The sequence below is a fragment of the Mastacembelus armatus genome, chromosome 1, assembly GCF_900324485.2.
Source record: "Mastacembelus armatus chromosome 1, fMasArm1.2, whole genome shotgun sequence".
NCBI classification, from domain to species: domain Eukaryota; kingdom Metazoa; phylum Chordata; class Actinopteri; order Synbranchiformes; family Mastacembelidae; genus Mastacembelus; species Mastacembelus armatus.
In genome coordinates, this window is record NC_046633.1 from 6,768,554 (window position 1) to 6,784,874 (window position 16,321).

The 16,321-nt window shown below is 40.1% G+C and overlaps 1 protein-coding gene across 1 annotated transcript; it reads right to left on the bottom strand.

The window, feature by feature from the left end:
- Positions 1-982: 982 nt before the first annotated feature.
- smad1 (SMAD family member 1) lies at positions 983-15,743 on the bottom strand. Its single transcript, XM_026302396.1, has 7 exons — positions 15,629-15,743; positions 8,246-8,829; positions 5,804-6,067; positions 5,586-5,702; positions 3,040-3,261; positions 2,561-2,817; positions 983-1,805 (listed from the first exon to the last, which is right to left on the bottom strand). Exons 2-7 carry the CDS (start codon positions 8,643-8,645, stop codon positions 1,662-1,664), a joined length of 1,404 nt encoding a protein of 467 aa, XP_026158181.1. The 5' UTR covers positions 8,646-8,829; positions 15,629-15,743; the 3' UTR covers positions 983-1,661.
- Between the last annotated feature and the right edge of the window lie 578 nt (positions 15,744-16,321).

Genomic DNA, 16,321 nt, shown 5'->3' on the forward strand with positions numbered 1-16,321 from the left:
ACTGAGTCTCATAAAACAAGGATATGAAAAAACATTTATGCATTTCATGCAATTTACTGGAAAATGCAATTCTGCTTAACATTAGTGACGTTGGCTTTCTGATGGACTTGAGTGCCTAATTGAAGGTCTACTCCCGTGTACATACACGTGCAGTGGTTCGTGTTTCTGAAAGTCGCTGACAATACAATGATTCATATTTTCTTAACATGCATGGTCTGTAATTAAACAGACAGGCATACAAATTCAAAACACAAGCCCTGAAACAGAATTCATTAAAGAGACATATGTTGCAAGTAATGAAACAAATTTATTGAATCTTCCAGTACAGACTTGATATTCATGGAATAAAACTGCTTTTCTGGGAGCTTTACTGAGCAAAAACAGAAAGGAGGAAAAAACAAAAAAGGGGCAATCTGTAAAAGTGCAAATAGGAAACATTCAAAAATACATAACAGAATGTAAAGAGTAGAACAGTTGAAAAGCAAAGAGGATTGCTCAAAGCAAGAAACAATTTAATGGCAAAATCTGCATTTTATAAAAAAAAAAAAAAAAATTCATATTGGGACATCAGGAACTGATTCCGTCTCCTGTCAACAATTAAAAGTTGAATGCTCAACAAGTTTTGCTCAGTCAATAAGTGAATGAAGCACAGTCACTGAAATATCTATGTCCTCAATGTGACTCTGCAGTTGACACATTTGCTGCAGAATGACATTGAGGAACAAACTAAACTGCATTTGTTTTTACCTCTGCTTCATGTGATGTTTAGCTACCAATCTTAAATGTGTAACACTACGCTAACCACACTATGCCTTGCAAAACCAGACTGCACAGCACATATTCTAATAGTGAATATATCTAAACAATTCATTTGAAACACGGGTGTAACACAAGATGAGCAACATTTAAGCATTAGCTTTATGTCTGAAATGCCCTTTTAGTGCCATGCCCCACACTAAACTTTCAAACTCCCCTAATTTTACTTTCATGATGTGTGATATTTCATTTTTATAATAACTTTGCTCCACTTTAATTTAATAACCTAAAAGAACACTTTGAGGAAATGGCATACTTTTTTAAGTATCTGGAGATGATTACATTTGTCAGTCATAATGGTCATCCTCCAAGTGTCTGCCAACTCTGTACATGTCTTAAGCACATTTCATGCCAACCTCATTACAGTCAGACAGAAAACAGCAGCTGACTGCAATTTTGGTGACCTGGAATGTCCCATAATTATTGTAACCACACACATATATCTGGATTTCCAAGGGAATATTTAGATGCAAACTAGTTATGAGTCAGAATAATAGAACAATGAAAAAGAGATGTTGTGGGAGCAATATCAGGGAGGATACTTGTGTTATGAGTGTGATGGTCTAATTATTACAGTTGGTCACAAAGATCAAGTATCTTCCAGATGCATCACGCTCACTTTGCTTAATCCCCTCCCAGTCTGTAAATGTGCCCAATTCAGATGTCCTTCAAGTAGAGAACAAACCATCCCAAATAACAACCCGCCCAACCCCACAGGTCCCAGATCAGCTTGTGTTTTAGTCAAAACCTCTATCCGTCTGAACCACAAACCAGTCTGGGACCAGTTTGTCCCTATTTTTGCTACTTAAACCAAAATGCTGGGGTATGGAGAGCCACAGTGAAGCCTAGGAGACAGAGGATATAGGGTTGTGGGGGGAGCCCATCTGGGTTAACACCTTATCCAACCACTGCAGGGGACCATGCAGGTGAATCTCAATCCAGCAGGGTGTGCTGGTCACATCTTGGCGGTGGTACTCTGCTCCCCAGCCCTGATAAAGACATAATTTTTTTTTTTTTTTAATTCTCAATAGTATGACTGTTTCATTTAACATGATTTGACTGTACATTGTAAATGCTTTGAATTTTGCTAGAAAATACAAAAACTTCTTAAAAAGGACAAGTTTATTTTGTTTATTAACAAATTTTCACATGGGCAATAAAGTAAAAAGGAAATCAGACTATTTGTTGTGTGGCAATCCATTTCCTCACTTTTAATTTTATGATTAGTTTTAGAATTCCAAGCATTGAAAAGTTGCTGAATGGTTTCCTTTCAGAATATACTGTTTCTTATGTGCTCATAATGATATTATGCACCAAGTTATTAAATGCTTAATTATCAATGTTTACTTATTTATAAATTTTTGTACCATTTTCTTTTTCACTTGCATTTAAAAAAAAAACAAAACATACAATCCAGAGATATTTAGTTGTAAAATAAAAACTCCACAATGTGATAAGTATGAAAACTGAGTCTAACTCTTCTGAGTTAATGGTAACTGTAAACTAAGGAGAATATAATTTTATTACAGAGCAAAACATTTAGCAGTTATTTTTTTCTGGATTTTCAGGCTTTATTTTTAAATGTGCCACAGACAGGCAGAGAGGGAATAAGAGGAAAAGAGAGAAAGGGACAGACCTGCAACTATTGTCGCCAGTCAAACCACCAACCTGTGCATGCACTGTGCCCATATAGAAAATGCACTGCCAAAACCACTTGGCACCCCAGAGTAAAACACCAGCTTACCTTAACAAAGCTCATGCGGATGGTACACATCTTGGTGAGCTCATAAACTGCCTCAAAGCCATGGTTGACGGACTGGGCCAGGAGCTCAGCAAATTCCTGATTATTAAAAATCTTCAGGCTGCATCCACTGGGAATTTTACACACAGTCGTGGGATGGAAGCCATGGTGGTAGTTACAGTTACGACTCTGGACGAAGATACTGCTATCACTTAGACATTCTGCATACACCTCCCCGCCAACATAATACAGGTGGACACCTGAGAGGCAGCAGGAGAGGATAAAGTGTTGGTCAGCAAAAACAAACGCCCCAAACATCAGTGTGGTCAATCTTAAATCAATACACTAAAATGTTCACTCGATTTGTTTTTATTGTTCTGCCCTTCTCTAGATCCCAATTCCTATTGACAAAATGAATTGATTTAGTCTCGTCTGCTGATAGTCAGTGCACCGCAGTCACTGTTAGGGTTTGCATACTGCACCTTTGCCAATGTGCCGCCGTGTGTTCTCAATGGTGGAGTTGCGGTTAACGTTGGAGAGCAGGCCCAGACAGAACCGACTGCGGTTGTTGGAGGGATCTGTAAAGCCATCGACGAGCACACTGGTTGAGGAAGCCTGGAACGCCTCTCCAACACGATTGTTGAGCTCATAGTAAACAATAGAACACCAGTGCTTGGGTTCCTCATAGGCCACAGGCTGCACATCTGTGCAGGAAACACATTATCAGGTCACAGGGGTTAGCTGAACACACACACACACACACACACTTAAAACACCACTGTGTAGACAAGCTGTCAGGAGCCACTGAAGCCAGCCGAGCCTCAGCTATAAATCTTACTCATCTGTGCAATTATTTCTTGCTAACTGTCCCCTGCAGTCTATAACAATTATTTGAATAAACATATGGGACCCACTGGCTACATTAATGTACATTTATGCTGACCACAATCAATGCAGATGTATCCTAAAGCATGCAGACTGTCTGTGGTCTGTGTGCCAGCCTTTATTGAGCCAGCAAACAGTCAATAGAAGGGGCCTGGCGATGCTCTATGTGCCTGGTATCTCGGAAGAGCCAGTGCCAGCTGGCCTCACCCTCTTTGAGAGGGAGGAATAAATCATGTTTATCTAAGCACATACTTCTCCTAAACTTCCTCTGCAGCATGGCACTGGCTAGCAGGTGTGTTTTGTCTGTCCCCTTCCCAGAGCTGACCTACAATACAGGCCCACTCCCATGTACAGGATACAGCTTGTGGAAAAGAACTTAAAAACTCCCTAAAGTCCCACTTCCAGCAAACATTTCAGCAGCTCTTCCCACCCCCACTGCAATGTGTGGGCAAACTCATTGAGCCTTAAGTGCATGATGATGAAAAAAAGCTAAAATATTTTGTGAGTCAGGTGTAGAAAACATAACTTCAGACAAAAGTCCAGCTGTTTTTTCATGTGACGCAAGTCAAATTTAACTACAAACACCTGCGTGGTGTGTTTAGTACTGCCTCTTATTATGTTTAAAAAAACTGAACAAGGAACAATTGTGGTTTTGTATGACAATTTAGGTAGTTTTCCCATTGTTTTTATATAACAATAACAAGCTCACCAAGAAATGCTGCAATCTGTCAAACATATGTCTTTTTAATAAACATAAAAGCGTATGGCCTGACAGGGGAAGAAACATGAGCCAGTAGGTCAACCACACAGATTGAAAAGAGGGCAACAGTTAGGCCAGATTTAGTAAAACAATAATCTCCATCTAATAGCAAAAAGTGGGATTGCCTTTCTGTTGTCTTTCAAATAAGTCTAGCTAACCTGGGGGTCTGCTCAAAGCAGTCATCTCACAATCTGACTTCTCTGCGACGCACATAGCAACCATAGTACATAACAACCATAGTGCATAGCAACCATCCACCTGCTTCTCCATCAATATTGCACGCATTTACAAAGTGGTCTGGGATGGAGTCAAATCCCCAGCCTGAATCAACGTTTCAGTCCACCCCTTGTGTGAGCTCTGTTGTGTCTCCGGCTATGGTTGCATGTGACAACTAGATTGTCTCTGAATGTGATTCTCACAACGTTGTAGGGAGCTTCTATGTGAAAACAAAAACATTTAATCCACATTGACTCAGACCTGCATCAGTCATCAGAACAGGTGTGTATGTGGCATTTTCACCATCAGCTTGACAGCAGCAAAAAAAACAAAAAACAAAAACAAAAACAAAAAAAACAAATGCACCAGACAAAATACAGATATGAAGCCTAAAAACATGGAAGTTAAGAGTGACATGGGTCTTATGCCCTTATCTTAAGAGTCACTGTCGACTGACATCAGATAAAACAGAAGATGGTCTGCTCAGTGAGATGAGCAAATTACTTACAACTGGCGTGACAACCCTCAACATTTTACTGGATTACTGATTGTCTCACCACATAATAGGAAAAACTAGAACAAGAAGGCACCACTATCCACATACCAGTGTAAAAATGGTTTAATTATGGAAAATGCGACTTTCACTGTTCTGTGCCTCTGCCATTTTCCTGTCTGCAGCTGCTTATTGTGTCACCGTGCGCTGCCACAAATGGCTACATCACTAGATCTAACTAATCAATAAATACATTTGTGTCATACCATTTTAATAATCAAATCTTATCAATAATACTGATTGGTTGTTACTGGCTTTTATTGCTCTCATAGAGCTGTTCTGAGGATTGGCTTAATTTATTGAGGCTTTGAGCTTCCCCAGAGCTTGCACCCACAGCCAAAGACTTGCTGTAAACTTGCAGATTCTTTTCCACACTCTGTTCAGGTTTTGTCTGGCAGGACAACTCCCACTGAGATTTTTTTGGGGAGTTTGACCACAAGAGAAAAAAAACTTTCTGAACAACCAGCTTCCCAAAAATCTCCACACCTGCAGATAAAGGAACAGGTGCAGACAGCCTTATGTGGACGATATTAGCATGAGCACAAGAATGTGTGTGTGTATATGAGAGAAACAGAAAGAAAGAAAGACAAAGAGATGGGAATTCCAACACTTACCGGCCCTATTGGTGCTCTCTAGAGGCAAGGGTGGAGCCATGAGGTTGGTGTCCATTGGTTGGGGGCAATCCTGAGTCATTTGCTCCTCTGGGGGCATGTAGGCAGGAGGGGGAGTCTCTGAATTAGGAAGGAGGCAAAAAAGGGCAGGGATTTGACTAGTTACTTTTAGGTACAGAAACAGGAAGGAAAGTGGAAGACAATTTACTCTTGGATCTCACCTGGCATCTGGAATGGACTGCCAGGGTCAGAGCTAGATGGTGAATGAGGGAAGGTGGCACTGCTGCCGCTTCCTGGAGAGTTTGGGTAACTGTTTCCCGGCGAATGAGGAAAAGGCATTGTGTTGGCCTGAGCAAAGGACTCTGGGAAGGTAGCATTCTGGGGCATATGAGGCTCGTTCTGTTGCAAAGGATTACGGAAGCGAGGCAGCATCGTATGCTTGGCATTAAATTCACTGTTCCTTGGTACCAACACAGGTGGCAGCACTGAGGAGAAAGCCATAAAAATGCCAGTAATATTTCAACCAATCACACATGACGTTCAATGAATTATGTCTCTACTAATAATTAAAAAAAATTCCTAGATGATGCTGGTACTGTTAGTCTATTAATCTTAAACTTAAAATAACCTGTATGAGGCTGTACTGATTAGGTGTCTGTGACATATCTATTCATATAGTCATAACATCTCTCTCTCTCTGACATCTTGTGGTGTATGAGGCCACTGCAGGCAATGCTGTAAACAAATGTGCCAGACTGTTCTATGACAAAAGTACATTTTCACTGTAAATATTTAACCTGCAGTAGCCAAAAAACATTTATGTCATTTTATGACTCTTTAAGTTGATTGTTTTAACATAAACCCATAACCCTGATGAATCTTCACATCCAACTTACCATATCTTACCTACTATAAGGCAAACAAATATTAGGTTTATCGCAAATCTAACCAAATGTTGGCTGCAAAAAAACCCACTTTATTTTCAATTCTGTTCAACAGTTCAGAACCTCAGACAAACAGCTACTCCTCACATTTTAGAAGGTGGAACGAGTGAATGTTTGTGTATTTGCTTCCTACCTGCTTGAGTGACCCTTCACAACCAGTTTCATTTATCTGTCTATGTCTATCCAATAAATAATCCTGGAATTGTTTCAATACACACTGCTTATAATAACACAAAAAATGTTCATAATCCTTCTGGTACACTTCATGAGTCAGTTTTCTGATGTCCCTGCATTTTTCATATGTCAGCTTCCAGCAGTATTCGGGCTCAGGTTTCTGCCTTGAAAAGACAGCCTGAGGCAAGCCATTTCTGAGGAATTCATCACTTGGGGTAAATCTCCTGGCTGATGTGAGTGCCATTCAGGTGGAGTACACACAATCCACAGAGATATGCTCCACTTGTGTCTATAAATACCTGCGTAGATAAATAAAGCTAGTGCTGAAATTTTAGACGGGTCTGCGCTGCTGCCAGTATTCCTGCAGGTAGCCCATGTGTGTTGCAGAGGTCCAGGACATCAATGTAGTTTATTTCAAAGGTTATATGTGGTGCAGGCACACAGCTGTGGTAGTTAGTAGAATTGTGAAGGGAGATTGACAGGATGTGTGTGAGTAGGCGGATGGTGTTAAAGGGGGTGGGGGGCAGTGTGGACAGACAGGTGCTCTGGGGTTGAATCACCTTAGCCCTCCATCTTCCACCCGCTGATAAAACAAAAAGTGTGCAAGGCAGGCAACAACTCTTTCCTCCCATTGTGTGTTGGTGACTGGCTTCCTGTTCCAGCCGTCCTCAGAAAAGCGGTGCGTGCAGTCACGCGCATGTGTGTGTATCCTTGCATTTGTAACACGTGCAAGTGCAAGAGCATGTGTGTGCCTTTATGTGTCTACATGTGTGCATAAATGTGGGAAAAAAAAAAACAGCCTGCAGTACAAAGCATGCCCAAAGCCCTTATTCTGCACCGGATGGAATTTCCTGCTCAACAACATATGAACTCACACACTCACACACTCACACACTCACACACTCACACACTCACACACTCACACACTCACACACTCACACACTCACACACTCACACACTCACACACTCACACACTCACACACTCACACACTCACACACTCACACACTCACGGCTTTTTACATCCTGCATGCAGCTGTTTCTATCTTGTCAGCTGACCCTCATCTTCTCTTTAGTAAATTCCTAAATAGTGGTGATTTGTTGTATTGGTACCTTTGCAGTCAGGGCCCAGAGGCTCTGAAAGAACTTATTGAAGCAAATAAGGGGGGAAGCATAATTTTTTAAATCTCTTCTTGAGGGTTTTCACAGATCCCTGTGACCCAGGAATAAGTGGATGTAGGTAATAGATGGATGGATTTTAATTTGTTATCTTTCATTTGCTGTCTTGTGTCAGGCACTTCATAAGTTGGGTTTCAGTTAGGTTCTATAAAAAACAGTATTACTACACAAAGTTAAGCACAACACAACTGATGTCCTGTCTTGGCGAAGTGAATTTTTTTTCCAGATAAGATATGCAGGATATGTTAAAGTTAAACAGGGGAATATTTGCAGAAGCCATTACAAAAGACATCTCAAGATGGTTAGCTTACTCTGCTTATTAGACCTAAAGATTACATCGTGAGCTATTTCAGCACTCTGTAACTCACCTGGACTGTCTACTCGTTTGTAGTGGTACGGGTTGATACAAACATCCTTCTGTTTGGAGCCAAATGGGTACTCGCAGCACTCCAGTGCCTTCAGCTCATGGTGGGACTGCAGATCAGGCCAGCGCCACACACGACAATAAATGACATGCGGCAGACCTTTCCTGTGGGACACCTGTAGCCGTCCATCCAGGGAGCGAGGGATGGTCACACAGTTACTGGGCTGACCTGGGCAGCTGAGTGCCCTCTCCAACTCTTCCATGGCTCCTTTCTTCTTTTTTAGTTTCTTAACCAGAGCATCCACTGCTTTTTCTGCCCATTTCTCTTCCTCATCACCCTGTTTCCAACCCAGCAGCCGTTTAACTGCCGGGCTGGTGAAGGAGAAGAGCGAGGTGACGTTCATGATGGACAAGCCGTCCTCCTCCCCTCTCCTTTCTGTCCACAATGAAGAGTGAGCAGTGCTGGGGACAGTCCAGTCTTAGAAGATCAAAGCTGAGATATTATTTGAGAGTGCTTTTTTTTTTTTTTTTTTGAATTTTCAGATAATCCTCAACTTCCAATGTCAGATTAGGTCCTGTTGACAGCCACTTGGTAGAAGAAAAATAGAAGTAGGTTAGGATCTATGAATAAACTCCAACACAATTTCACACACACATCTGTAGACTAACTCGGACGGCTGTATCCTTTCTCTCACTAGGTTGCCGCAACTATGATGACCATCGACCTTTTCCCCTTTTACTTCATCAGCATGTATGTCTCATGAGAAAAACCTTTGACGACATCACTGTTACAGCTGGCGTGTCCATCTTAGTCATGGATTCCGGGAAATGGCAGAGGCATCACAATGGATGCCCTCCTGTTAACATCAGCCCCAACCAAACATTTTCCAGATAGCTTCCTGTTCATAAGGCTTGTCACATTACCACCACTCACTAACGTCATTTACAGCTAAGGGTTTCACATCCTGTATACAACAAACTTGCAACTTTAAAACCTGATTTAATTCACAGAAATATGTTATGGTCTGAATGTTGAAAATAAGCCATTTCTTAACCAGCTCAAAAGTATCAGCTGCAGAAAACTCCTGCAGGGCTGAAACATACAATTATTACCAATATTATTATTCTGCCGATTATGTTCTTGATAAATTAAGTAATTGTTGAGTTCTGACTTTATTTGTTTGATCCATCACTTCAGCTTTAATTCCAATTAGCTTCGTGTGACTGGCAGGTCAAAGATTTTAATTCCTCCTCCTCTGTTACTCTCTCTTAAAAAGAAAACAGTACTGACCACACTACATGTATGTGAGATTTGAAAAGGTCTTTCAGACTTTAGGGGAAGGACATTTTCAATGGGCGCCTGCTGGGGCAAATGTTCTTTAAAGTTTCAGTACTACCAACCAACAAACACTGGTTTTGGGCAGGAATCTGGCAATATGTTGAACAAAGAAAAGGAAGTGCATGTGGACCCCTGGATAAATGCGCCCATTCACATGGGTCCCACAGGAGCAATTCAGTAGCCTGAAGGTGGATGCGGTTTGCTTCTAAAAGGGACAAGAGTGCATCAAGCTTTCCCAGTTCCACTTTCTTTTCAAGTTTTACTAAATGCAATTAGAGAGATAAAAACACAGTTATGGTTAAGGTTTTGACTATGATGCAATCTCATCATCAAATAAACAGCTTGTTAGAAATCCACCACCTTTTATCTGTACCACATACTCACCCATGAGGGATGAGGAAGCATCACTCTCGGACAGTAAAGCCTGCAGCATATTGAATTTTCTAAGAGCAGGAACAAATACATCATTACGACCGCTCTGAAGTTATTCTTGGCCCTTCAGACTATAGGATGAATAGCAATTTCTATCTTTGTCAGCTACAGCATGTGGAGGCTGCATCACAGTGACAAACGGGCAGGAAAGTTTGATGAGAACAGGTGCTGTTTACAACACATGTGTGTATGTGTGTGGTGGAGGCCCTTGAAACTTACTATTGCCAAGCACTCTTACTGGAAAGATGCAATTTGCTGCTATACTTAGCTTAGGCACCTAAATCAGATTGGCTAATCAAAAGTGACGAGGTACTAACTTATAAGGGATGGGATATGGGTGGGGTAGGGTGTGTGTTTGTGTGTGTGAGATTATAGGAAAACATCTTTCAACACCGATATCTCGTTTCTCAAGACCTTAATGTGATACCACCCCTGTTAGCATTGTATAAATATGAATTTTTACCACTAGAGGGACAAGAAATAAGCTGTGTAATTATGTCTTCGTATCTGTCATCATCAGCACATCACCACTTCCTCCTGCTGAGACCTGCAAATTTTTTCTGAGGTTGATGGTGGGAGAAAAAAGCCTAAACTGACTACCTCTGACTTTTATCTTCCTATTCTTGCTTTCCTAGTGGTCTAAAATGTTTTATTTAAAAATCAAGAAACACTTGGTCAAAGACCCAGTAACAAAATCTGGCCAGACTCCTGAGACCTGTTTTTGGCAATTTACATTTTTTGCTATGACACATCTCTGTTGTGAGTCCTACCCATTATTGGGTCTGGCTGGCTACTGTTGTCATAAATTAATCAGTTCACTTGATTTCAAAATGAGTGTTACTTGAAAACACTGGCCTTGTCAGTGCCAGATGAGAAACTATCTCCCAACAACTTCACATAAAGCAGAACATTTAGCGTATGTCAGAGCTGAGTGTGGAGCACAACAATAAAACAAAGTTCAAAAGGCAAAAACAGCACCATCATCTTTGTACCAGGGTCACCACAAAAACATACAGGGAGTCTTTCTGATCCACTTCCAGCCACAGAGCTGCTTTGATGGGCTCTCTGACAGCCAGCACTGTCAGCACAACATCAGGACTAGCTGCACAAAGACAACCTTTAATCCATATCAGATGGAAGAATCCAGAAAGTTCTGCACTGTAACATCTGGAGTAGACTTTACAATCCTCTACTGTCGTTCTGCTGCAGCTGGAGACCATATCTCTAACCCTGACAATTGCAATATTGGACTGCTGGCCTCACCACATGCTTATTTAAAGAGTCTGATATGGATTTGTGTTGCTTCTTTGCACAATGCTAGTTTAGAGTTGTCTGTGAAGGAGTCAAAATATAATGGCGCCATTGTGCTTGCCTGATCTTATACCTATGTATAGACTAGGATGTTTAAATTACATAAACAGGCTTCTTGTTCACCGACTTTCCATACAATTTCCTGACAATTTTCACTTTAAATAGAACTGTTCACGTGACGGCAATGTGGCTGCTCTGTCCAAATTAATTCTGAAAACAACATGTTTATCTCTAAGCAGTTAGTAACAGTTAATCCTACAATTCAGAAAGAGAAGAGGGGAAGAGAGAAGAAAGAGGATTTAAAAGTGAAGTTTCTGTGACATGGCTTACAACTTCCCAAGGTGAACCCAAGAAAATATCTTCAAATTGCTTTTTTTGTCCAACTATAAGTGCCCCCCAAAAAGTGTATTTCATTACAATAATACAAAATAGTAAAAAGCAGCAAATCTTCACATTTCACTAGAAACTAGTGCATGTTTGGCCTAAATCAGGGCTGCAATCCTCACAAATGAGGAGTTGGATTCAAAACCTTGGCCCTTCTGCAGGAAAAAGACAGTAATGATTACCACAGTATTTTCCATTTTCTGATAATCCTCTACTCAATAGATTGATAATTATTTTAATAAATTCACAAACAATTCTAATCATTATCCAAATCACATTCATTTTCATTGATTCATTTTTTGTAAAATGACCAATCATTTTAGCAGAAATTCTCTGTCTGATTATAAGACACTGATGAACAATCAACATGCATTAATTGCATTAAATATAAAAAAATATATATACATATATATGTGTGTATCAACCACTGAGCTTCATCGCTCTTCACTGAAGAGTCACACAGATGCCTGCAGTGGCCCTTGCCGCAGAAATACTCCCTATAAAAGCTGAAAGACACATCACCATTTACACAACAGCCTCATAAAACCCATTCTGACATTCTCTGTAGCTGAGTCCAACCAGTGCTCTCCCTCACTATTGCGTTAGCTGCAGCTTGTTATGGCCATCAGTTAGTCCACCGGACAGAGACCAAGGCTAATGGGAGCACAGAATGGGCTCATGCGACACTGACAGGCGGAGGCTTTGACCCACCTTGTGTGAGCTGTTAGCCACTACACTAGCCTCATGGATCATTTTGCACCATTCCAGTGTCTGTTAATCAATTTAGGCCTGGGCTGTGTAGGATGAGGAGGCAGTAATGATGCTCTCTGGACCCTCCCTGGGGATGGAGCATTACAAATAAGCTACATTATTTATCAGCTGGGCCCTGGATGGGGCCTCCATTAGCCCCCACTCAGTGCAGTCACTGGCTATAAACAGAGAAATGGAGGAAGAGAGAGAGGGATAGATAAAGATGAAGACAGAAGGGCAATGATGCAGTGAGAGAAAGAGAGAAAGAAAGTAAGAGTGACAGCAAAGCCAAAGATTTAAGACAGAGTGAGTGTTTTTGGAGAGAGACAGAGAACACTCATGCAGTATAACTGGTCTCTTTAGTGAGCACTTTTGGATGAAGTACCTTCAGAGATCATTACTGAGTAAATAGTGACACTACAAGGATGTAATATATACTTATTAAAATACGAAGCCATGCAGTCATGAGGTACAAACGGATCTCTAGAGAAACATCCATACCAGATTTTAATATCTTTTAAGGTGTGGCCATGAGAAGGATCGAGCAAATTTTTAAATTCTGATACAAATACTATTATGATACTAAATTCCAGTGCAGATATCAAAACTATATATTTTTTTCTAGACATTACCAGCAATATAAGTAACTGCTTGATAACTCAGTCCATAAAAAAAATCATATATAATAATTATCAATAATAACAATACATAATTTTGACAATTTATCATTTAGGTAATTTATTTTGTGTGAATTACTTCTTTTTATTTTATACTGTGTCAGATATTTCTGTTTTTTGACTGTAAAAATGGAAAATTGTGCTGAGCATGTTTTTCCTGATTATGACATTTGAAAAACAGAATCATTCATCTGACAAAGTATCAACAAATAAACTGACTATGAAAGTAACAAATGTAACCTAATCATAATGCTTTCCTACAAAATCATTTTATTAATTTAACTAAGCAGGTGTGCAAGTATTCTGCCAGAAATATATGGTCTAAATTTTGAATTGAAACCAGGAAATATCCGATCATTGGTTGTGCACAAATGATTGCAATTCTAAATTGACATCTGATGTCATAGGACCACTTAGATTTTGTTATTAAAGAATTATGAGCAAAATTTGTAAAGAGCAATATATTTTAGAGTTGAAAAATAAACCTGCCAGAGCCCTCTGGTGGACAGACATGCACTGCCAACATTGTTTAGAATGTCTATACTGCAATTTCTTTATAATTATTACTAAACACATACAGTAATTTATCTGCACTAACCTCATACTGGCTGATGACATAAGGTCCTGTTTGTCTGTTGGATTTAACAATTACTATTTCAGTCAGTTTCAAAATTGACTCAATAGCCTGACATACTAGTCAGTAAATACAGTTAAAGAGTAGAGCTTGAAATACATGAGGTTCTACCCTTAGTAACTAGACATGACATTAGCCTGAGAGGCTTCTTCAGCTCACTTTTCCCTACAAGATTATAAAGAAGTGAGTCACATAGACTGAGTACAACACAGAAAACGCAAGAAAACCTTGTGTCTCTGTATTGTCCAGATTTTTAAAGAATGAACTGAGATCAGATTATTTTGGTCCCAGACACACCAGTCCACATAGAACTGCAGACATAACTAGCAAACACATGGGGTTTCAAACAGCTATCTCAACCATGCCTGGCACTCAGTTTTGGGTTAGTGTTTGTTGTGTTAGGGTGGATACCTCATCCTGACACATGGCAGGCTATGTTGTCACAACCATTCAGACACATTGGAGGGTTTTGACATTGCCCATTGCTGTTGAGACTGACTTTCTTGATACATTAATGCTGCTAATCTATATGTACACCTTTTAGTTGAGTAGTTTTCTTGTCTTTACTATGATTGTACATTGATATATAGATGGACAGATGTGTTTCCATTCATTAAAATGCCTTCATCCTCATTTAAATCCTATTAAAAACACATTTTTTAAACCCACATACCCTGAAAATGCAGGATGATAAAACAATTGAAAGTAAATCACAGACAAGGACAAATTCCTGTCCTTTGGGTAATCTGATATGTCATCTTCAATAAAGTCAGGAGAGCTAGCCTTTGCTGGTGTAGGTCTCTCTCTCTTATGCTCTTTCGTTTCCATCTCACTGTCACACACACTTGGACACAAATTTATCACAACAAAAACACAGGACACATGCCCTGTGAAGCATACATGCAGACCAGTTGAAAGGGCCTCATTACATCTGCAGCATTCAGAAAACAACAAGAACAACTTTAAAACATGTAAATGATGGTATGGATAACTACTGTGGTATTGTGATATAGCTCCTAATTCATTTATTTTATTGGCCACAAATCACAACTCATTCATAAGTACATAACACAAAAGACCACACATCATACCACATTCTGTAGTTTAATAAAACAAACCTACATCACCAGCTAATATAGCATAAGACTTTTTCAAGAAATTGCTAAATATTTACTGTTTCCTGCTTCTCAAACTGTAAATCCCAAATGTTTTGGGGTTTGTCAGTTTGTCATACAAATCGATCAATCTGAAGGCATCACCTTGAGCTTAAGAAAGTTGTGATGGCCATTGTCACAACTGTCTGACATTTCATAGACCAAAAGACTAAAAGATTAACCAAGAAAACGCGCACATGAAGGAAAATCACCTCGTGTAGCTTATTAAATTACGTCCAATCCAATTTGTTAAGTAACAGCAAAAGAGCCTCAATATCACTGTATAATTTGCACTTCATGTGCTTGTCCTCAGTCTAACTTACATGTTGATTTAAGCACAATGAACTGTAACTGTTAATGTTATTCTCGTATGTCCGAAAGCAGCACTCGTACAGTATTCCCACTGGGACATACAGTTTGCTAAAATATAGAGCAAGTTAGTTTGCTGTGGTTGCTTATCAAGAAAATGCGGCTTTTTTTAAACACTTAGCGTTAGCTTCGTGAAAATGTGGCTAAACTCCAACTCCAGTCTGATCCTGAGGAAGAAAAAAGTTTGACGCTGCCAACTGACACACTGCTGAGGTGATAACCGTTGGGATCTACTTCCTCAAAAACGGAGCCATGCACACTACAACGAGCGACAATACAGATAACGACACTTTTCATTTAGCGTGTTAACACGAAAAAATAAAAAAGTTTACAGTACCTTTTCTTTCTCTGCAGCGCTCTCGCTCTCTCCGTCTCCTCCGGTGTGCTCTCTCTGCCTCTCTTGGCTCTGCTCGGCCTGGCGTCAGGGAGTCGCGGAGCCGCCTCACCCTCCGCTGAGCGCCAGTATCACGCCGCGGGATGCAGCCCCGACAATAACAAGACCTACTTTTTTACACATCTAACATCTTCATTCACTGTGTGCAAATGGATTATGTAACTGTGAATTTCGAGGAGATTCTCAATAGTGGACAGTTTCTTTTCTGTTGTTTGAGTAACTTACATTTTAAAGAGGTTGAAATGCCCCTTGTTTGATGAATTTTAGAGAAAAAGAAAGTTTCAGCAGGTCCCTGATTTTCCCTACAAAAATGTGTGATAATTAGATTTTACCGTTTTATGCAAACCATTCATTGGAGGGAGGGAATTCAGGGGCCTTTCTTCTCTGCCCCTACTCTAGTACCACCCCAAATAAAACAAAAGTCATTTTAAATTGTGACTCACAGGAATCTGAGCTACTAAACTGTCAGTTCCAACACGGTCTGTTGTACCTTCAGACTATCCCATCATAAAAATATTTATTCATTCATCTTCACTGCCTTACTTAATACAACAGCTCATCTTCTCCAAACTTGATCAGTAATCTCCCGCAGTGGTTTTAACTGACAGGTATCTTAATGCACTGTGTTAGATCTGC